Genomic DNA, 23932 nt, shown 5'->3' on the forward strand with positions numbered 1-23932 from the left:
TCAAATTTCACTTGGTGAGAGAAATTTGATCTATCTCAATGTATACTTTGTCCCAGATATGAAGCTTAATCTACTTTTAGTCAATCAAATTATGCTTCATTCTTCACAATTGGATGTCATCTTCAGTTCACACAAGTGCAACATTGTTGACAAGGAATCTTACACTATAGTTGTAACTAATCTTGAGGATCGTAGTTTTTATACTCATTCATACAGGTGATTCTCAAGAGTGGGCCATGGAAACCAAAAGTACTTCCATCAGCAACCTTCGGCATTAGCAATATAGATACCTAAATATTCACTCTCCCACAATTGGTTGGAAAGGGTTGGGTGTTGGATTATATAAGATTCAGATACGGAATCATGGAGTTTTTGTAGCTTGACAAAGCTAGAAAGCAAAATCAAACTCTATTTTTAGATGATGACACTTAAAGGGCATTTTAGGTCTTGCAATTAGTTCATGCAGATATTTCTCGACCCATAAACACTCCATCAGTTATTGGATGCATGTATTTTTTGTTATTTGTGTCAGGAGTTTTAGGCTTCAATGGAAAAGAGTCGGGTTGTTAGAATATTCACTCTTTGATCCGACAATGGTGGAGAATTTTGTTCTAATTTCTCCAACTATACATCAAATGGCATTAAGCATCAACTTACCACAACTTACACCCCATAGAAAAATAGTATTGTTGAGCTCAAAAACCGTACACTAACTGAGATGGCTCCATCTATGTTGCAGCATAGAAATATTCCCATAAAGTTTTTGGTGAAAGCAGTCTATACTGTAGCTTATCTCCTGAACCAGCCTCTCACACATGTTGTTAAGAAGATGACCCCAAAGGAAGTTTGGTTTGGACAAAAGCCTAAAATCGATCATGTGAGAATTTTATGATCAACAACTTATGATTGGATTCCATATTCTAAGCACACCAAACTAGATTCCAAGACTCAAAAATCAATGTTTATAGGCTACAAGGGTAATCATAAGGCTTACAGGTTGATCGATGTGGACACTAACCATCCCATTTTAAATCAAAATGTGGTGTTTGATGAAGAATGAGGACCATTTCAGACTTCTCCTATTTGACCCCTGAGGATCAGCCTCCAAAGGCTACAAATGTGAATGTTTGACTTTCATTCAGTTCACCTGATAGAATGGATTTAGATGACATTGTGCCACACACCTTTACTTGGGACATTTAGGATCCACATCCATAAAACTAAAGTGATAATGTTCCTCCTACTGTGGGTGTTGGTTCTTCTACACTTCGGCCTAAGTGGTGGGCCAAGACCACTAGTGACCTTCATGATAATGAACTTACTGAGAGTTGAGCAACTAGAATTACGAGCAAGCAACATAACAAAGTTAATTTTGCTCTTATGGCACACATTCTGTAATAACCCTGCTTGGCTATTGCTCTAACAAATACTAATATTTTTGACTTTTGACATTACGTCAAAACATTTAGCATACAATGCCAATACTACTGAAAAGAACTCCAAGGCTGACTAAATCACATTCACCAAGATTAAGCAATTTTTAACAACACTAATGATGACCAAGCTCAATTCAATGGCAGTGATAGATTTGCATTTGATTTACTATGCCATGTAACTTCAAAAAAACTGAACTACTTCATATTTATCTCTCAATTCAATTTACATCAGCATTGAATCAAATTACATCTCAGAATTTCACACACTTTATTCCAAGCAACAACAATGACAGAAATGGAAGATGCAAACCTTAAGAAATTGATCCACAAGACTCAAATTCCAAAACTACTATACCTCAATAGTAGGTTGGAAAATAATCAGCTCCAACAATTAATCTTCTCCTTAGCCATAGTAAAACAGTAGCAAAAATGGCCAATTGTATACCTCAGCACAAGTACCAATGCAAACTCAGAACAAAATCTCATATTTGAATCTACAATACTTGAACTGTAGATCCAATGGAACAACTCAAAATTCAAACCCTATACTTTAGCAAGGGCACTAAAATCAAAACTTCAGAAAAAAAAAAAGCCACAAAGGCAACAAAAGAAAATAATTATCCAAGCATCATTTTCTCAACAAATGGGCTTGTATTTATAACCTCCAGATTCTCTTTTGTTCCCAAAATGTAACTTCACACAAGAAGCTTCACCTCACAACATTAATTAGAAGCTTACATGAGATTCTCTCACTTGACTTGGCTTAACTAATTAATAAATGGCACTTTCCACTGATAACTCAACCTTCAACTTAAGTGAAATTATAAAGTTAAGTTATAATTTATAATAAGCCATTTAATTATTTAATAATAATTTGGCCACTGAAAATATAACTCCCAAAATACTCATCATTTAAATGTCATCTGAAATAGGAGTCATACCTATTATTTCTCCATGTGACCAAATGCACTTTCCAAAAATAGAAAGGGTCCATCTCTAACAATACCCAACTTACCACAAATAGTAAGTACACAAAACTAAGCTCAAACGAAGTCCAATTTGAGTCAAACAAAGACCAACCTGTAGCTTACTGAATTGTGGAGAAGATTAGGCCCTCTAAAGCCAAGCCACTACCTCAAAAGACCCTCTATCCACAATAATTAGGCTACGAGAATCACAATAATAGGCTAATCACTGAAACTCTGATACTGACAAAAATGGGGACATTACACATTCACAATATTTATGAGCCTCAAACATATTCAAATGCTAAAGGTATATCCATATAAGAACATGTTATGGCAGCTAACCATCAAAGTCTCTTAAAAAAACAATTCAGCACTATTAAATCTTCTACTAGGGAAGAGACCCATTGGCTGCAAATGGGTGTCTAAAGTTAAGGTTAGTGGAACTCTTGATAAGGCTCAATTAGTAGCTAAAGAGTTTTCACAGAAGGAAGACATCAACTATGAGGAGACATTTTCTCCCACAACCAAAACAAGCACCATTAGCTTGTCCTTGCTCTTCCAGCCCAGCTTGAATGGAAAGTAAATTAAATGGATGTCAAAGGTGCTTTGCTTGATTTGTAGGAAGAAGTCTACATAATGCAATCTCCAAGTTTCAAGGTTGTTGATAAAGAACACCAAGTTGGCAAATTGGTGAAAGCATTCCATGGCCTTAAACAAGCTCCCCATGCATGTTAAATCAAAATTTAGAAGTATTTAATTGTTCAAGATTTTTAGTGGAGTCCTAATCCTGTCTGTATGTCAAGCATGCTCATGGTAGGACTCTTATCCTTGTCATATATGTTGATGATTTTATCAATACTGGCAGTGCAACACATTTGGTCGAGTGGGTCAAACAAAATTTGTGCCAAAGCTCTAATATGATACGACAGATTCAGGATTTCTCCATTATTTTCTTGGTGTGGAGGTTTGGCAAACAGCTAGCAATATATTTATTTCTGAGTTAAAATGTGCCATAAGTTTGTTAAATAAGTTTCGGATGCATGATTATAAACCTGCATCTATACCTGTTCAGGAAGGGCTGAAACTTTCAACCAAATTGGATTCATTTGTCGTGGATGAATCAACATTCGGGCAACTAGTGGATAGCCTCATCTATCAATTCCACTGTACCATGAACTACATCCTTTGCTTCATGACAACCTCAAAAGTTGAACATTGCATTGCAGCACAGTGTATGATAGGATATGTGAGAGGTTCTCTTGATTTTGGCATTTTGTAGACAAGAAGCACTAATCAATATCCCTTTGTTTGTAGCTAGGTATGTAATAAAATCATCCATCTTTGGCTGATAAAATTGTGCGTAGATCTACTACCCAAAAAAACCTTTATGTTTTCTCCCTCAATTTGACCTATAACTTGAAATGTGTTATGGGAAAGTTCTTCTCGAGTGGCCAAGAATCCTCCCTCATTCGAATCTCCTTCAAAGCTTCCCTTATTGATAAGACTGCCTATTAAACTCCCCTTCAATCTCACAAAATGGATTGTCATATTCTTTTTAAAAGGGGATTGTGTGTGGTTTTATCATAACCCTTTATTTTGAGGTTTTCTTCCTGTCTTTAATAATGTGTTCCTTGGTCCTCCTGCCCTCCAAATGGGGGTGAGAGTGTTTCATAGATGGAATCTCATCTCCCCATTTTCTTATGGTTATCCCTTTATTTGTTGGGGACTTGATTGAATGGGATGAATCTGATTTTGTTTTCTTGAATTTGGAAGTGATAGAGTTTTCCTTTAGGAGGAAGAATAGTATTTTGTGTTTGTTGGATTTATTTGTATTGTAGTTTGCAATTTCGTATTTTTATGAACCTGTATTCCTTGTGCATGATGCTTGAGAGGAGGTGAGGGTTTCCTCTTACATCTTTTTAGTGCACCTATTGTTCCCTCTGTAACTTTCTTTTGTAGAGGATGTGCAAGATTTTTCTCTTGCACTTTCTATTGTTGGTTGGTATTTTATCCTTAGCTCTAAATATTCCTTGAGAGAGAATTCATTTTTAAGGTTATTGTTGTCAGCCGACTGGATGGTTCCGGCGGTGTTTCTGTAGCCGACGGAATGATTGTCGTCGGTGTTTTGTATTTTGTAGCCAACAGGTGAATAGTTTGTAGCGGACATAATGTTTGTGGCCGACGGACTCCTTCAGGAAGGTTCAGCGGATAGTATTTATATTCCGTCTGGGATCATTGTAAATCATCAATCATCTTTTATCTACTATTACTCATCTTATGAAGCATAATGTATGTCTAGCATATGCGAATATAATTCTGCTATTCTATTCCATTGTCTGTATGTGTTGATTTCTTTACCAGTACGGTAAACAATTGTTTTCCCAATTTCTTTTAAACTATTCTTGTAGAAAAATTGAGTTTGGCTGCTTGTGAAACTTTAAAAAATGGAATTAATAATTGTACTAACAATGCACTCTTAAATAGAGTTTACATATGCTATTAAAACATTAAGGAAAAAGAAAAGTTGTCTGAATAAAGACATCGAAAAAATAGACCAAATTAAGATAACTAAAAATAAAGCCTAAATGATCATTAACTAAAGATCTAGAATAAAGAGGCAAATACAGCAAGAACCTACCATACTGAGATTATTCTAATACCCTCCCTCAATGGCCATTCTATCAACTACCCTGCAGAATATAATACATGTCTTGCAATTACAAATCCCTCATAACATTTTGTTGTTGTTAAGACCCTCCCTGGATCTACAGAATGTCAATAACCAAGAGTAGCCAAAAAGCATAGAAGATTGTCCCCTTCTTCAAAATGGTATGGCACAAGAGACAAGAGCTTGCCACTGACTCTACCTATTGATCTGAGTTTGCCACTAACCCTCCCAAAATCTGCAAAACCTAACTAAAAATCATCACAAATGACCAACCGAATGCTGGATAATTCCCTGTAGACAAAGACATGATGAAAGCAATTGTCACAATTTTCATAAAAAAACTTGGCAAACCCTCCAAACTACTGCAACTAAGAAGGATTCCCCAAAACAAACTACAAGATAGCATGATCTAAAGTGAACAAAGCATCATTTTTCAAGAAAAAAATGTAAAAACCCAAAAAAAAGACATGTCATAAAATCCTACATGGACTTCATTAATTACATATACCATGTTGGCTATATATTTTGTAAGCCACTATAACTACAACTTACAAAATGGGAACTTTAGGCAACGGTGTAGTGAGACAAGTCTCTCCTCTCAACAATAGGGGAGAATCCCTTCTCACAGTAGGTGGCTACAATAGAGACCTAACTGGAATTAACAAATGGGTGGTTCACGGGATCAATTCCTCTTCTTTCAAGAATGATCTTATACTAACAACAACTATTTGCAATTTAACAAAAGGAATCTACTGCTATGGTAATATTGGTGGCTTAAGGGTTTATGTAAGAACAACCTTAAGACAGCAATTATAACTAAACTTGTGTGATTGACAGCAAGAACTCAAAGTCTCCTCCAAGCAATCTCTTTGAAACAAAAGGACAAACAGCCAACAAAGCTCAAAGTCTTTGCTTAACTATTCAAATATGAAATAATATACGAAGAAGTAAAGCTCAAAGTCTTTAAATCCTTATTAAGATAATATTTTTAATATCTTTATTAAGATATTATCTCCTTAGTTAAATGCTTTCTATAATGGTCAACTACTTGTCTGTAGTCCGTCTTTCAATCTAGATAGGAATGTTTCCTATCCTATCTCGTTTGTCTTCTGTCCAAATAGGAATGTTTCCTATCCTATTTTCAGATTTGTTTCTAAATTTGTCTTCAATTTACGTTGTTTCTTTTAGAAACAATGTTCTTACAATTCTTTATAAGGAACACATTTGTTCCTCTATTAGTTAATCTACCAATTCTTGAATCTTATAACATGGTATTAGAGCCAATACTTCAAATTTCTTCGACAAATTTACAATTTCTTTTGAAATTATTTGGTTCAAAACTTTCGAAATTATTTCTCCGATTTCTCAAAAACCCGACTAGGGTTTTCCGTTTTTGTGAAGAATTCGCATGTTTCTACTGCCCGATTTTTCTTAAAATCACGATTTTCTGCAAATCGCGATTTGGCCACCGGATTTGTGACTAGATTCCCCTTGTTTCGTGGCCGGATTAGTCTACAAATCATTATTACCCCTCTGTGATTTTTTAAAAAAATCAAATCTGTCACTCCCATGCCACATCCCGTGCATTTTTTTTGCAACTCGCGACTTCTAGAATTGCACCAATTATTGCCCATGTTTTCTGCTTGCTAGGGGGTTTGTTTTAGTGACGTTTTTGGCCGAACTAAGTGCCATTTTTTGCAGATTTTTTTTCTCCAAACGCAGCAAAAACGTGTTCAATCCGCCTATATCCGCCTATCTCAAATCCACTTATATCCACCTGTATCCACCATTTTTTTGCCCTTAAAACCTTCATTGGCCGCCGACTGTTATTCTGCTCGAATCCCTAATTTTTGGGGTCTGGAATTTTTTTTGGTTTCATATTTGTGGTGGGTTTTTCAAAATTTCAAATGGGTCTTCATCAAATTTTTGTGGGTGCCTTGTTTTCCATGCCTCGATTTTCGAGTCGACGGATTTGAAATCTAACTTTAGATTCCTTCTAAGTTTTCCATCTACTCTTCTGGATACTTGTCATTTTTTTTTGGGTCAGCCTCAACATTGCCTCAAACTTCATGCAAATGGCATCTTTGACTAATCTGATGTTGGAGAGCAGTCCACAATTCAATGGCCACAATTATAACCACTGGAAGCAACACATGTTAACCATCTTCGAATATCATCGTTTGGATGAGCTTGTTCTAGGCACAAAGACTCGTCGGACCTCCAACCAAGCAAAACAAGACAAGTTTGATGATCGCAATCAAGAGGCTATTATGCTTCTCAAGCTCTCTGTTATTGATGATCAGCTACCGTAGATTCCTTCCGACAAGTCTGCTGCAGAAATCTAAAAACATATGAAGGAGCTGCATGAAACATTTGACAAGAGTCGGGTATTCTTTCTGAAGAATCAATTGTTCTCCATTATGATGGATAAACGTATGTCCTTGCAAGAGCATCTAACAAAGATTAAGGACATTCGTGATGAACTCGAAGCTATTGGTCGGAAAATGGAGGAAGAGGATATGGTAGTCATCACTCTGTAAAATCTACCATCGTCCTATGAGCACTTAATAGAAACACTCAACATTATGTCAACTAATGTTGATCTGAAGTTTCCAAAATTATGCACTAAACTTCTATAGCAGGATCGTTGAAAACAACAGTTTGGAAGCAGTGCCTCTACAGCCTCCTCAGAACAGGCATTTGCTGCAAAATCCTTTCAACAGAACACCGGCAACCATCAGTCTTCTCAGCCTTTCCAACATCAACCTTCTGCTCAATCCCTGGATGGCTCTACGAAGCAAAATGTAGTGTAATTACTGTCACAAGTTTGGCCATATGAAGTTCGAGTGTCAGAAACGTTTGGCTGCCCATGCAAGGAAAAATGCTTCCCAGCCAACAGCGCAAGTTGTCGAGCTTCCTGATCAAGGCGACGCTGCATTTTTCGCCTTCTGAATCTGTTTCTGTTTTTTTGGGTTTGTTGATTTTCTCCTCAAAAATCATTTCATGTTGTTTGTAATACGCAAAGTTGCGTGAGATTCTGGGTTTTACCATTTTTTCCACAAAAACGAATTTTATCTATTTTGAGTCATAGCACTCTTCTAGCAAAGCTTCTTGGTTTCAGCATTCTGTAGATCCAGGGAGAGTCTCAGTTATCACAAAATGTTCTGACATCTGTACATTGACCATTAAGGGAGGGTATTAAGATAATATTTTTAATATCCTTATTAAGATATTATCTCCTTAGTTAAATACTTTCTACAATGGTCAACTACTTGTCTGTAGTCTATCTTTCAATCTAGATAGGAATGTTTCCTATGTTGTCTCTTTTGTCTTCAGTCTAGATAGGAATGTTTCTTATCCTGTCTTCAGATTTGTTTCTAAATTCGTCTTCAGTCTATTTGTTTCTAAAAAAAACAACGTCCTTGTAATTCTTTATAAGGAACACATTTGTTCCTCTATTAATCAATCAATCATCCAAAAATCCATTAATCTGCCAATTCTTGAATCTTGTAACATCCTAGTGTTTGCAGCCACTACCAAACTATATCAATCTTGTTTATGAAAGCTCAAAAGTCTTTCAAGAACAACATCAAATACTCAAATGCTTCACAAAGAAAGAAGTAACAAAGATGAATCAATCAATGCAAAGATTAAAAGTATCACAACACAAAGGTTAGGAAAACTTTGCTTCTTTATTCAATTCAAAGATTTGCAATGAGAAATACAAAGTCTTTTGTCACGAGCCCAGCCTTCTCCTATAAAGCAAAAGATGATTATTTACAATGACCTCTCTCCTTTATGTAGGAAAAACGAAGAGAGTAAGGTGGAGGAAAACATGGAACAACCTCAACCACCTTGACTTATCTCTAACTAACTACTTTGACTTTTTCCAAAGTTGCATGCCTAATGCAATTGCAACTTAACCACATGAGCTAATTATACAAGTACATGTTATCCTATAATTACAACATAGATGTTATTTACATGTAGCTTTCCTACTACTATTCTACTTAAAGCATATGAAAAATTGAAATGTTCATAGAGTCTCAACAATCTTCACAAATTGCTGCAATGAGTAATGCACAACCTCGGCATTGGGCTCACTAGTGTACTCAACAACCATTATGATCCTTTGATATGTGTTGCTTGCCTTTGAAACTTCCTTGATAGAAATTTCCTTTTTGCTTTGTAGTTCGTCTAGTGAACACTTCCAACTTGCAAATGTATTCATTATACTGAGATTGAAATCATCCGCTTTAAGTTGTAAGCGAATTGCTTTAGTGAACCCTGTGAGAATATCCTCTTCTTTCTTGAGTTCTTTGTTCTCAGTGATAACTCCACATGACAACTTTTTGTAGCATTCGTTGATCATGTGTTCCTACTCACCAATCTTCACTACTATTGCATCTGCATCCTTCATGAGTTGTTGTAGGACTTGTTCCTTATTAATCATCAAATGCTTCTAATCATAATACATCTCAACAAATGAGATGACTTCATAATCACATAAACTCTCCAAATCAAGCTCCATCATACTCTTCCAAGCACCAATGTCCCCGTCCAGCAATTGTAATTGCCTTGCCTTTTAAGTGACCCTTGACTATCACTTAATTGAGCAACAACTTCCTTTCCTTTCCTCAACACCCTATAAATATCACGAATGAGTTGATATCTAGGCATTATTTTGATGCATTTGAGACTCATTTTCATCCAAGTGTTGGCGGTAGCAAGAATAGACTAAAATCAATCCCAAATTAAGTACTTTCCTTGCATGATCATGTAGGAGGAAGAATGGGTAACTTCTCCACATCATGCTGAAAATGTTCAAAATCTAAAATTTGATCATTATCCTCAAATCTAGGAGGGATTGATGCCAAGTTGAAATCCACAATTTGCTTCACAGTCAACCAAGTATAGTCCATGCACCGTATATCCATCTCAATATGAACATCAATCCAGAAATCTTCTAGACGATGTATGTGTAAGAACTGCTTCCTCATCTTATCATGTAGCTCTCTCCATTCAAAACAACTCCTAGCTACAAATCTTTTCAGCGTAATCCTTTGGAGTTCAAACTCCATTTTCTCTGCTTTAGGCACAATATCCAATGAGTACCCACCAATCTTTTATGGGTTACGTGATGAGATCCTCACTCCTGGACAGTGTAAACTGAATTGATAAGCATGTACCTCCATGAGTTGTTTTGTTGATTTCATTAGTATAATTTTATTAGTAGGGTACCTTGGAAACCTGTATGATTCTCCCTTGAAGCATCCAACTCGTGGATATGTGAAATTGGGAAACTGTAGGAACATACAACCATACTCATTTACCTTATTTCATGCTTCATTGGAGGCTCGTTTTTTTGGGAGTTCTTTATCAAATAAGCACATGAAATGCCCAAATAAGGCATCTTGAACCCTTCGCAAATGTATCTGACTTTGCTTCAAAGGTAACTGCTCATAGTACTCCCACACATAAACTATCGACATGTCATTTTTTGTTGACAAACCAGAAAAAGTACCCAAGGCAGCAGCAATATACACCATGTAGGAGTTCATGTTGAACACACTGGTAGACAGCACATTCACTAACTACTCGGATCGAATCACTCACTAATTCAGCCCAACACATTCTTTTTTAACCTTATTATGAGTGAGACGTACTTATACATCCAAGGTTTGAACGTATTTGAATCCTTGAGCCCTTTGAAATCACTTCAGCACACGCCTTTTATTGGCCATCTATCAAGATTTGCCTCTTAGAGACCAACCAGTTATCATTAACGAACTTGGTACAATAGGAAGTATCCTCATTCCACTGCTCCATAGCCTATTGTCTTGTGATGTTTGTAACAATTGGAGTATAAGGAACATGAAAAATATGATCAATAGTCTCAGGAACGAGACTAATGATAATATTACATCCTGATCTCTGATAGTTCGAGAGGGTGCATCAAAGTGTTTTGCACATGCAAGAATGAATTCCAACTCATGAGCTACCAAGGGGAAAGTAGACAATAAGTGCATATGGCTTCGCTGGATCTATGTCATAGTCTCAGTAGCTTCAACATCGACTCTTGAAAGGAAATCTTCAATGTTCATGTGAGATATATTAGTATCCCACACTTCATCACAGTAGGAAGTTACTTGTGACAATGGAATGGAATTATGATACTTCATCTTCTTTTTGTCCTTGCCCTTTGCTGGAGTAGGTTCTCTTGACATTGCAAAATGGTACAGTTGCATAACTGTCACATGAAAATCCCATAATGTGAGAACATCTTCATGTGAGGGATCCATGATAAGTTTTTCGATGTAAAAACACGAGTTCCAGACAGGATATGGATAGGGAAAAGCAATGGAATGATTAAGGATGGAGAATGAACAAATGGGTCAAGCTCAGAAAGGCTCAAATATAAGTCAAATAGCCAAAAATGGATTTTTTAAAGTGAATTGCATATGCAACCAGCAAACTTGGAGAAGAAGATGGAAGATAGAAGGAGCAACTTCATGTACATAAAAAGAGATGCAAATCTGTAAATGGAAAAGACAAAGATTTGCAAGAACAATCAAAACAAATATATACAAATACCTTTAGGTAAATAACCAAAGAAATTTACCTAAACTCTACCAAGAATGAGAAAAACAAGTTTTTATCCAAAACTTGAGCAAACCTAAAATAAATCCAAGAGATTTAGGATTTTAGATTTGTCCAAAGCCAAAGACTTACATGGATTTTGAAATCCAAACAACATGGTTTGAATTTGGACATGTGGAGATGGTTAGAAAAATGCAATGCCCAAAAAGTGGAACAAACTTTGACCTAGCAATGCAAGAACAAGTAAAAACAGCATCTAGGGCAAAGATTAGGTTGTTAAAATGATGAAAAACAAATTTGAAATGATAATCCTGTTAGAAATTTGTTTAGCGCTCCCCTCAGGATTCGTGATAAGGGCTTAACCGCCTCCTGTGTGCTATAAGTTGAGTGGTTGTGTCGGACATTGACAGATTGGTCTTTTGGTGCAACGGCAACCCCACTCTAACAAGTGATATCAAAGCTTGGTCAAAGGTTCGAATCCTCAAACCCTCGGGTAACGCTAAGGGGGAGATTGTTAGAAATTTGTTCAACGCTCCCCTTGGGATTCGTGACAAGGGTTTAACTGCCTCCTGTGTACTATAAGTTGAGTGGTCATATCGAGCATTGACAAATCGGTCTTTGGGTGCAACGGCAACCCCACTCTAACAAATACTTACCCTAGAGAGCTTCTTGAAGGGATTCAATGCAAAAAATGCCTTAGGCTGCAAGGTGTTCTGCTATTAATGATGCCCAAAATGGGTTGTTTCTTGCGAAACGCATATGCAATAACATATGCCAACCCTCCAAAAATCACCGCCCAGATCTTAATGAAAAAATTGCAGACTTAAAACGCCTTTTAGTGAGAGATTAACATGTCAAAGACGTGCAATTACGGTAATAATCGCCACCTAGAATGAATAGGGCATTTTGCAAAGCTAAACACATTTTTGAGAAGTCAAAACATGTGTTAGAAATGCATGCTTTCTCTTGGAAAATCGCCGCTTGCTCTTGGAGGAAACTTGCAGCTTTCAAAACGCCTTTTGGAGAGGCATTTACATGATATGAAATACATGTTATCTTGCTAAAAAATACTGCTCGTAGCCTTATAGAGGAAGATGCAAGTTTTGGAGGCAAACTCGTGTACTTGAGAACATGTAATATCATCAAAAATAGCCACCAAGTCTATTACATGTTTTAAAAAGGCATTCACATGTTTATAACTACATGTTTTTGCTAAGAAAATCGCCACCAAGTCCAAAGGATTAATGACTTCAGTGAAGACTGCATGAACCAACTCATTGAAGTATTGCCAGAGGTCACCATAAAAACAACTTCAAAAAATAGTCAAACTATGAAATTTCTAACCAAAAATTCCCAAAGCCAAGGCTACCTTTCCTAAAGTCATTAATCCTTTAGAAAACACAATCATCATTAGACAATATATGAACAATAATATATATAAACATTATTAAATGTAACACACACACATATATATAAGTAGATATAGGAGAGTTTGACTAATTGATGATTAACCAACGACCATAGAAAGATTATCTCTAGGTCCATTCAATCCGACTGAAGCTACAACATTAATACTCTCTCTAAGCTAGGAAGGATTGTTATAGAACACATTATGCTCTCAAGCATATAGAGAGATATCATCTCAATATGATATTCTTGGAATGGCATATTTAAGGATATCAACATATATCCATCAACTTAGATGTTATCTTTCAATATCATCTAAAGTATGTTTCAACAAGAAATATCAATTGCACTTATATTCTCTTGGTATGTGCACTGGCATCATGTGCATGATGCCTACCAAAAAAATATATTATATCCTAGAAGGATATGAGTTATCTAATTTTCGGCACATTCTGGGACAGCAACTAAATGTAATCTATCAAATAACAAGTAATCAAAATGTCATGTTCTCCATCATGATAAGTATCATGATCTTCAGCACTCCGAGATAGCAACTCAATGTAGTCTATCATGAAACGTTCGTTATCATGATATTCAGCACTCCAAGACAGGCACTTAATGTAGTCAATCATGATAAGAGGTCAAGCTATTTTTAAGATCGTCACCTTACGATAGCAACCTCACAAATACATCAATGCAAGATCGTTACTTTTCATGACATAATCCATAAATGAAAAATATTAATTCTCATGATATCCACCATGAACCAAGTCAAAGGCTGGACCACCGTGGCTGCTCCTAGAGGGTGGAACAAGGGCTTTCACCTCAAGCTTCTCTCTCACAATTTGTTGACCTTTTTTCAGTTCAAGGTTGCTTCCGATTGGAATGTCGGACTCCCTCTAAATTTGATATCAAGTTTCAACCTTCTGACATTCTCGTACAAGGTTGCCTCTAATGAAGTGTCAAAATCCCTCTTTATCTAGAAGCATACTCATATTCACTTCAAGAGTCTCACTTTATCCAGCCTAATCATCAGATGACTAATGAATTCTAGATCACAGCTTTTTTGGAGCTATTGTCATAAGATTGAGTCTGCACAATATTTGGTAGCATCTCTAAAGTACTGACCTTCTTTTCTTCCAAGAACATCCTCAGGCATAAAGGAAAAGATCGAGGAAATAACTCTTATAGTATGTATAGGATTACAAATAGGAGAGACTACAATGAGTAGATAAATGTAAAAGATATGAATACTTATCTGCACATGAGGGTCCATTGACATTTGGGAATGGAACATCTCCTTTCTAAAGATGGTTCAAGTGGGAACGAAACATTTGTTATTATTCCCCTCCATGATGTAAAATTCCCACTCTTATATCATTGACCTATAAGATCCACTTTAGTCTTGTGTCTCATCTACTTATCTTGAGTATAATTATGATGATGGTTACCATACCAAATGTATGCAAAATTTACATTCGTGATAAGCCCGTCAACATACAACTTCAACTTTCCTTCATTAATATTTGCAACATTATCTCCTGTAACTTTGTAATAATATTCAGATCTATTCTTACATACGTCAATGATTCATTCCAGCGGGCATTGTTAATCCTTAACCTTTGACTGGATCTTCTAGTCAATATTGTATAGTGTTTATTTGCTAATTGCATATCCCATCTGTTTTCTGATCATTTCCCTCGGTTTGTGGTTCCTGACTGTATATCCTTCGTAGGACCCTACTGTCAGTATGTGATTATAAATCATGAAGTTCCAGAGTTCTGACAGATTAATCTAGTGCTGAGAAGATTTCCTCCAAGTGCTAATATTGGTCTTTATCTCACGTGTGCAGGTTGTACTGTTCCTATTACCAAAGTTATAAATCACAGAATTGAGAAGAGTTTGACTTTGATTTGCAATAACAAGGTGAAGTAGAGTTTTCCTTCTCCTTCCATGGACAATAATACTTCTAGCTTCAATGCCTCTTCTACTCCATTATACTCCCTTTTTAAATTTAAAAAAAAAAAAAACTAGTTACAAATGTCTTCACTCTTTCCTCCACAACTATGATGCATCTATCTTGTGTGTTCTTCTGGGAAGAGTCCATGTCATTGTTGTTAATAGACCGAACATTGTAAGAAAGTTTCTTAAGAAACACGATGCTAGATTTGCATCTCGTCATATTACAATGGCCACTGAATACTACTGCAGAGATTTTCTATCGACACAACGAACACATATTTATCAGTCTTCAAGTTTGCCAACTTCATCAATAGATATATATGTACTATTTCAAGGCACAGTTCATACATTTCAATTTATTCAGACATACAGTTGAACGAAAGACAGTTTGAAGTTTATCCCCCCACAATTTAGAGAACAGTTCTGCCATATGTACTATTCCACTGTGTGTTGTATCACAAGAGACAAATAAAAATACTAACAAGTTGTAGCATCCTCCATAAAGAAACGGTCCCATCGAGGCTAACACCATGCTTATTTTGGCCCAGGTTGTCACATACAACTGCACAACTGTAAAATCACAATAACCATAAACGTGGGCCTATACTCGATTTGGAATATATAATTTATAGAGGAGGGAGGACTCGTAAACTTTTCAGCACCACTCAAGATTATTCCTTGCCAAACTGTCAATTTATGGATGAATCCAACTTTTTATGTAGCTTGAAGCTTATGTTAAATTGAATATTTTCTGTAACATTTTTTCGAATAACTTAGTTGCACTTTGCACCTATTTTTTAACAGCTGTCACAACTCTAAATAAGATTACTTGCAAAAGGACTGCTAAATTATCTCTGCCCGTGCTGAGAAAATCAAATAATGCCCCTTCCATCAAACCACAAGGTTAGGCGATCGAAGAGACACTAATTGTTAGTGTAAATTATTATTTACACTTTACTTAAGTTTACTTAGGATAAATGCATTTATTTATTAGTTGTCAACTAGGAGTTAGCACTTTTACGTATTATCTTGTTCACAACACAGGAGTTTGTTCCTACCTTGTCATACTTATCCTCTTGTCTATGTGGAGGATAATCCACCTTTTATAGACGTATGTTGATTTGTCATGCTTATCTCCTAGCACTTTCTAGCTCATTCTAGAAACTTCCTAGAGGCCTTTACAAACAGGCTCTCCTAGTGTATTTGCATATCATATTGTACAGCAATATACATTTTATTTGAGAATACAATTTTCTTATTTTCAGACCAAACCCTTGCCTGTTCTTGTTTTTTTCTTCTCTGTGACAGGTTTTCTACATGCAAGTGATTCGAGGGCTTGTGGATTTGATTTGCGTATTTGCTCAAATCCTACGTGGTATCAGAGCCAAATCTGTTGTAGAGTGTTCAGTATTTGGAGAAAAAAGAAGAGGCAAGGGTTTGGTCTGAAAATAAGAAAATTATATTCTCAGATAGAATGCAAATTGTTGTATAATATGATATGCAAATACACTAGGGGAGTATGTTTATAAAGGCCTCTAGGAAGCTTCTAGAATGAATTAGAAAGTGCTAGGAGATAAGCATGACAACTCAGCATACATCCATAAAAGGTGGATTATCCTCCACATGGACAAGAGTATAAGTATAACAAAGTAGGAACAAACTCCTGTGTTGTCAACAAGTCAATACGTAAAAGTATGCTAACTCCTAGATGACAACTAATAAATAAATGCATTTATCCTAAGTAAACTTAAGTAAAGTGTAAATAATAATTTACACTAACACCCCCCCTTAAGTGCAACTTAGGGGAATGCACTTAAGCTCGAAAAAGCTAAGATGAAATGCAAAATGGGTCGCGGCAACTAGGCCATGTTAGATACCCATGTACAAATGCAAAGAAATGCAACCTCTGAACATGGGGAAAGAGGGAAAACCTCATGGGAAAAACCCTCCCCCAAAAAGAGGTAAGTACAAACATGCTAAAAGAACATGAATGAAGGAAGTCCTGAACAAGACTAATCTACCAGAATCCTGCAATACAACAGTTTTTCTGAAATGTATAGCCACAAGTCACGAGACAATCAAAAATTAAAGACTGGCTATAGCAAAAAATTTGCATCAAGAATCTAAATTTTACCTGCAGATGTACCAATATACTCAGCAGTACCATCAGAGTTGCCTTTAAAACTTCAACGAGGACATTAAAATACAAATAATACGTACTGCTCCAATATGATGTCTGGCAGGGAATGTCGTGGCTGTCTCCTCGAGTCCAGGCCAGGCTTTGTCATCAATCTTCAAGTACCTAACCAGTCTCCAACCAATCAGTTAGAATTTCATACCAGATTTTCAAAGTGTACAAAACTGCCTATTAATTCTAACAGCTGGTATAAAACTTTTCAAAGCAGAAAAATCACAATGAACTTCAATATTATTAGTCTATTCGGACGGAATTTCAAATTCGTGTAGGGTTTATAAGATACGCACATAATTTGGTACACCGTAAATAAAAATAAGTGACAGTGAAATCCTCGAAATCTTAAAAAATTCTAGGTATGGAAATTCGCAAAATATTTTATATGAACAATTTCATGTTAATAAGAAATTCCCTCCAATCAGGCAAGAGCCTACAACACAACGGTAACTTGTGAGCCTCTCATGTTGGAGGTCTTGAGTTCAAATTCACTTAACACAAAAAAAATTAATTACAATGAATAACAATAACTAATCTAGGCTTTGGCTATTTACCGATCAAAAAATAAAAATTCCCTCCAATCGAAACAGCTATGCTCACTTTTACTAAAGACCAATATCACAAAAACAACAAAGTGTAAGAACAAAATTTCATATGTACCAAAAAATGTCTCCAAGCTAAACCTAACAATGTTAACAAATTGATGAAATGATAAATTGAAATTTAACGAACATAGATCTGCGGGTCTTCTCACGGTAGTTGTGTTCTAAATAAAACGAAAAAACAAAGATTTTTTTTTTTAAATGGACTCGCAAAAGAAGCCAGGAAAGAAAACGAGAAATAAACACGTAGAATCCTTTCCCATCAGAGATCCCGAAGAGAGCTGAACCTCATCATATAGAATTTCGGATTTAGGGTTAGCAAACGTTTGACAGAATTACCCCACTCCAAAAGTTACGGAAAAAAAAATTATATGCCGGATATGAAGGACCATTTGTTCACAGAGCATAGATATATTGAATTTCTCTGCATAAAGCATGCAAAAGATTAAATAACTGGATTTCAATTTTTCCTATACTTTGTCCAGGGATGGTAATTTATTAGCCTCAATGCGTGGTCCATAGTTCAAATTGTTATAATGTGCCTATAAGTTAAACGACTCATCTAAATTTGTTCAAAAGAAGCATCTCAACAAAAATATCATAAAAAGTACCTGAAAACAGGACGAAGGAGACCAAATCTCTCGTTGATCCAGAGCTCGGACTGAGGTATATCTGTTGCATGTGCAGTGGCTCCGTCTTCGTCATCTGAGGGACAATTAAACCCGACAGGAGAGAGTTGATAAACTTGCGCTTCGCGAAGTGCCAAGGCTAACAATGCCCCCGCAGCATACCGTTGTATAGATGACAGCTCTTCCATTTTCGCTTACAAAATCCTTCACTGAATTTGAGAGCAATAAAATTTAAAACCCAAATTTTTCATATCGCAGAAGCCAATGATGGCAAAAACAAGGGCCTTGAAAATATCTTCAAAGGTCAAAAATAAAGCAGAAATTGATCTGCACTATTATAATTTATAATCAGTGCCTTTTGACTTCTTCTGAAATTAAATTATGCTTTTGGCCGGCTTGGAAGGATTCATCTAAAGAATGACCTCTGACTTTCAGTACGTGTCGTGATTGGCAAGCTCAAAGCGTTGGCGCAATTAATTTGAAAAGTTCACACAGCTAGTCTTGCCCAGCAATCAATGCTCGATTCTGGAAGTTTGTGCAGGGATTCTTCAAATTAAGAACTAGAGAGGGTGCAAGAGTGAAGGCGTCAATTTTAAGTTGTCCTGCCTCATGCTTTTCTTTAATATTAAATTTTGCTCTACTAATACTTAAAGCTAACTATTAATACTTTTTTTTAATATCTTTTTTTTTTTTTAATCTGTTTTCTAATTAGTTTGAGCGAGCAGGAATAAAAATTTCTTTTAGAAAATTAAGAAAATTGTCACATAATAATAATCAAAAAAAATAAAATTATAACTTCTTCTACAAGCTTCTTGAAGTTCTAGATTTTTTTCACTTTCAAGATTCAAAACAATGTTGAAGGAAGACATGACCTCCTCAATTCAAGTTGTCACATACTTCTTGTTGTTCTTCTCTCTTTCATGACCTACTCTATATGAAACAAGACTAAATTCATGGTCATTGTTTCCAAGCCACAGTGAGAAAGGAGAAGTCCACTTCCATTCATTCTCACATAAGCAAGCAACTCACAAAAGCAAGGTCAATACACTTACACTATTGCTTTGTCTTTAAAAACAATCATGATCATGAAACCTCTTTAAATGATTCCATTGCACAAGAACTAGGTACCCATTACACGAATTGTTCAAACACTGATAACAATTTTAGCATCTGCATAAGAGGTGTATACCTTGAGATCATAAAAATATACATGCCAAGATTGGGTATTTTAAATAATTTTTATCTAGGCCAATGATTATAGGGGCTTGCCTTTTTCTTTTGAAGTTAAAACATCATGGGTGATTGTAGTGCTTTGTAGCTACAAAGCAATTGATTAAGGTTGTTCTTCAAGGGCAAAGGTTAAATTCCCATGATTGTTATCTAGCCTAAAAAATTGTTCAAGAAACAATATTACAAGGTACTTGGCAAATCACCATGGAAAATATCTTTTAACAATGGAAAGCTAAGTCTTGTGATTCAATAATTCATCTTGTTATGGAAAATATCTTTTAATTATGAAAAGTTAAGTCTTTCAATTCATCAATTCAACTTGTTTTTAGAAAAGTTTGTAAGGCATGGGAATTAAAGTTGGTTAAAGAAAACCATGGGTTGCATTCCGCTTTGCTCACAATGTGTATATTTTAGGGTTTGAGTATTATGGTTTATAAATTATAGGGCTTAAATCCAAGAATTCACAAATGTTTTCCATAGGTTTATCAATATTTTGACATGTATTAATTTGTTAGGTTTTTCGCATCTTATTTTTTGAGTAAAAATGAAAAATTACTATGATTGATATTTTTATGCAATCAATGTTCATTTTTTGACATGACTTCATACTAACAACAACATTTGTAAAAGTATATACTACTTAAATGACACATTTCTAATGTCCATACAATTGTATCTACTTCAAATACCCGATTGGGAGGATCTGTACTCACTTTTGTACCAAATTTGCATCTATTGTTCCAATGATGTGCAGAGAAATTATCTTTCTAGAACTTTCTCTAGCAATAATTAAATTATCGGTAACAAGGTTAATCATACATTGGATAAGAAAATGACTAAGATATAAACTAAAGGTGCTCTGACTAAGACTTATCTTATAAATTTAGTGGAAGTTAAATTGATTAATGTTTTCCTCTCCTAGACCTTACAACTTTTTTGTTGCAAAGTATTAAAGGCCTAAAATGTTGCTCAATAGACACGTATGAAATGATTGCAAAATTCTTATGCAGAATATTATGCTCTTGATGATCCATGGGATTCTTTTAAGGAATCTAGCATTTAAGATGTTGGAGTACCATTGGTGTTTAATGGGAGTGACTAAGTTGTTCAATAATATGTATCTTTCCTTTCTGGTATTCAACTATATGCAATTTCTTCCAAATCTACAATTGGGAAGAGGTACTCTCTAGGCTTGTCCTCTATATATTTGCATTAGTTTTAGTCAATTATAATGTGGTTTGTAAATTCAAGTTTAGTTTTTTGGACATTTTCAAATGGACAATCTATTTATAGTAGTTTCAATGGCTATTTAATACTAACCAAGATGAAGTTGTCAAGCAAATGATTATGAGTACTATAAAGATATTAGTAATGCAATCAATAGGGATAGTCAAGCTAAAGGGGGCCACAAATACAATGATCAATTGTGTTTTATAGGCTAACTCTAGGAAAGCAGACAAAAGGTTGTTAAGAATGTTCATTTAGAGATGATAGTGAGGGTAGTAACTCTCTAGGCTACCATTTTTTTAGAGATGATAGTGAGGGTAGTAACTCTCTAGGCCACCTTTTTTAAATTCTTTGAATGAGCTTTTCCATTCACTTGGAAACCTTTATATGACAATGCAAGTTTTTTTTCAAGTTTAAATGCACTTTTTAATGAAAATTTTATACAACCATTTTTTTCTCATTTGCAATCAAATTTCACTCCTACTTTGATTTTAATACGTAGTTTGTCGATCTTACATGCAATTATCGTGATTTAAAAACTTTAAGAAACATTAATTTGTTGCGAGCAAGTTGGATGTCTATAGCATGACATTTGTCTAATCTAATTTCCTACATTGCTTAAAGTAATGACTGAATCCCATAGTTGTAAATTTCTACAGTAAAATCAAATTGTGACACTAACACCCAACTTGTATAATACTAATAGGATCAACGTTATGAAATCTCAATGCATTTTATTTGACACTTCATCTTGCAAAATGCTTTAAGGTTTATGGTTTCTTCTTTCTAGCAGTGTCATTCACAAATAATGCCCTTATTACATAATTTAAACATTTGGCAATTGGGGCTTTTCTTCATTCTTTCTCTAGTGTAGTTGCATATCTCAAAGATGGGTAAATAAAATACATGTTCCTTACTATAATTGTTTTATGATGTTGTACTATATTAGCATCACAAAAACTAGAGTAAAATTATAAGGTAGTTGATATAATTGAATGCAATCTTATAATTTACCATGAAGCTAAGAGTCTTTAATACATTCCAATTTGATGACAAGAAAACATTCAATGTTTGTCCTTACATTTGAGGCTTGTCAAAATTTCAATAATGGATTGTCTATCTATATGTACATCAACAAATAAAATAGAACAACAATTAACAAATAGAGAGACTAAACATGAAGCTTTTTATCATCGAATAATAGATGCATATTTATACAATAGCTTAACCCACCAACATTCCTAAATAACTGCTAATTAGATTGACAACAAACTACTTCATGATTGACAACACACACATAAACTTGACAGCTAACTGGAACTCATGGACACCTAACTCGAACACATCTACAACTAGTTATTAATTAAAATCAAAACTTTATGACTCACACCTGAACTGAACTAATGTTGCTAGCAACTCAGATAAAGTTTTCCACATGTGTAACAATCATTTTTTTACTATTGTTGGAACATTAACTCCAACAACCCCACTTAATATGACAACTAAAGAAAAAATTATGTATAAATTACACTTTGAAAATAGTTCATAGACCAATAAGACTTCCTCAAGTTGCTCCCAACTACTAGTATAGTCATGCAACTATCATCTAGCTTTGAAACACCATTTCCACATGAAATGCCTCATAACCCTCGTAAAGATATGATGCCAAGCTTCCAGATTTGTAGATTTCTTTGAACTATTTGACACCAATCCACACATGTATGTCTCATAAACTCAATGAGGTGTAGTTTCTCTGATCTGTTAGCACCTTAGACTATTGAGCATCTATCTAGCCTCTACTACATCATTTCCTATTTTCAAAGCATTAACGTTCTTTAAAATAGAATAAAACCTCCATCTTCAATGAAATCATCATTTCCATCAAGATCTGGTGGTTCTTCACCATGCCTCATCTCCTTGATTGCTTCTTCTCTAACACACACAATTTAACAAGAAGATGGCTTTGATACCATATTGAAAAATAGAACAACAATATAAAAAACAAAGAGACTATACACGAAGCTTGTTATCATTGAATAATAGATGCATATTTATACAATAGCTTGACCCACCAACATTCCTAAATGATTGTTAATTAGATTGACAACACACAATAAACTTGACACCCAACTCAAACACATCTACAACAAGTTATTGATTCAAAATAAAACTTTATGACTCGCACTTGAACTGAAATTATATTGCCATCAATTTGAATCAGGTTTGCCACATGTGCAACATTAATTTATTTACTAATATTGGAACATTAACTCCAACAACTTTGAAGTGATGGTTTTGGTTTGACATAGTGTGGCTCCTTTTAAATTAAAGATCTTATACTTTATATTGTATCGTAACATACATTATGTTATCTGAGGAATGTAGTGTCTTATTTTAAGCAATTTTTAAATCACCAAACCACTACTATGACCCTTAAAACATTGTAGACCTATCAAATATTCATGTACTTTTTAATAGAAATGATTTTGTTTTCTACATGGTATTTTTTGACGAAGAAGGAAAGAAATTTACTACAGCGAATAAAATAAGTTTTCAATTAGATGGATGTAGGGATAGTATATTCTATTTATTGGAAACTAAGAATAGATTTAAAGATAAATAACATGAAATCTAAAATTGAGAGAATTTTTCTCGCACACAAGCTTATCTTCAATAGATAAGTAGGAGATATTTTTCACAATAAGTAAAATTATGATATTACTATTAAGATTCAACTATGCAATTTTCTGAGTCAAAATCATTGACCCATATTTTGTGAGTAGTGGTTCACATAACTCATATATCATGAGAATGAATGGAATAATTTACACTCATTGGATCTAGGTATGCTCAAAGAGGTGAAGGACCAGGACTTCCTGGGAGATCGCCCCTCCCAATACTAGTCCATCTTGAGTGCACTTAACTATAAAGTGTCCTCCATGGTTAAACCCACTCTACTTGCAACCCCATTTATAGAACCTTCACTAAGTGTTGTTCCTTATGAAGCATTCA

General features: G+C 35.0%; 1 protein-coding gene across 1 annotated transcript in view; it reads right to left on the reverse strand.

Moving 5' to 3' along the window:
• LOC149576006 (transmembrane and coiled-coil domain-containing protein STS1-like) overlaps positions 1-19078 on the reverse strand; it is a 200139-nt gene extending 181061 nt beyond the window's left edge. Inside the window, exons 1-2 of the mRNA XM_089816125.1 lie at positions 18446-19078; positions 17262-17343 (exon numbers count right to left, since the gene is read on the reverse strand). Of these exons, the coding sequence (XP_089672251.1) occupies positions 17262-17343; positions 18446-18651 (288 nt within the window). The 5' untranslated portion in view covers positions 18652-19078. The remainder of the gene's footprint in view (positions 1-17261; positions 17344-18445) is intronic.
• Positions 19079-23932: the final 4854 nt, after the last annotated feature.

The sequence above is a fragment of the Cupressus sempervirens genome, chromosome 1 (genome assembly GCF_028749045.1).
Source record: "Cupressus sempervirens isolate cs-2001-9-10 chromosome 1, ASM2874904v1, whole genome shotgun sequence".
Taxonomy (NCBI): Eukaryota; Viridiplantae; Streptophyta; class Pinopsida; order Cupressales; family Cupressaceae; genus Cupressus; species Cupressus sempervirens.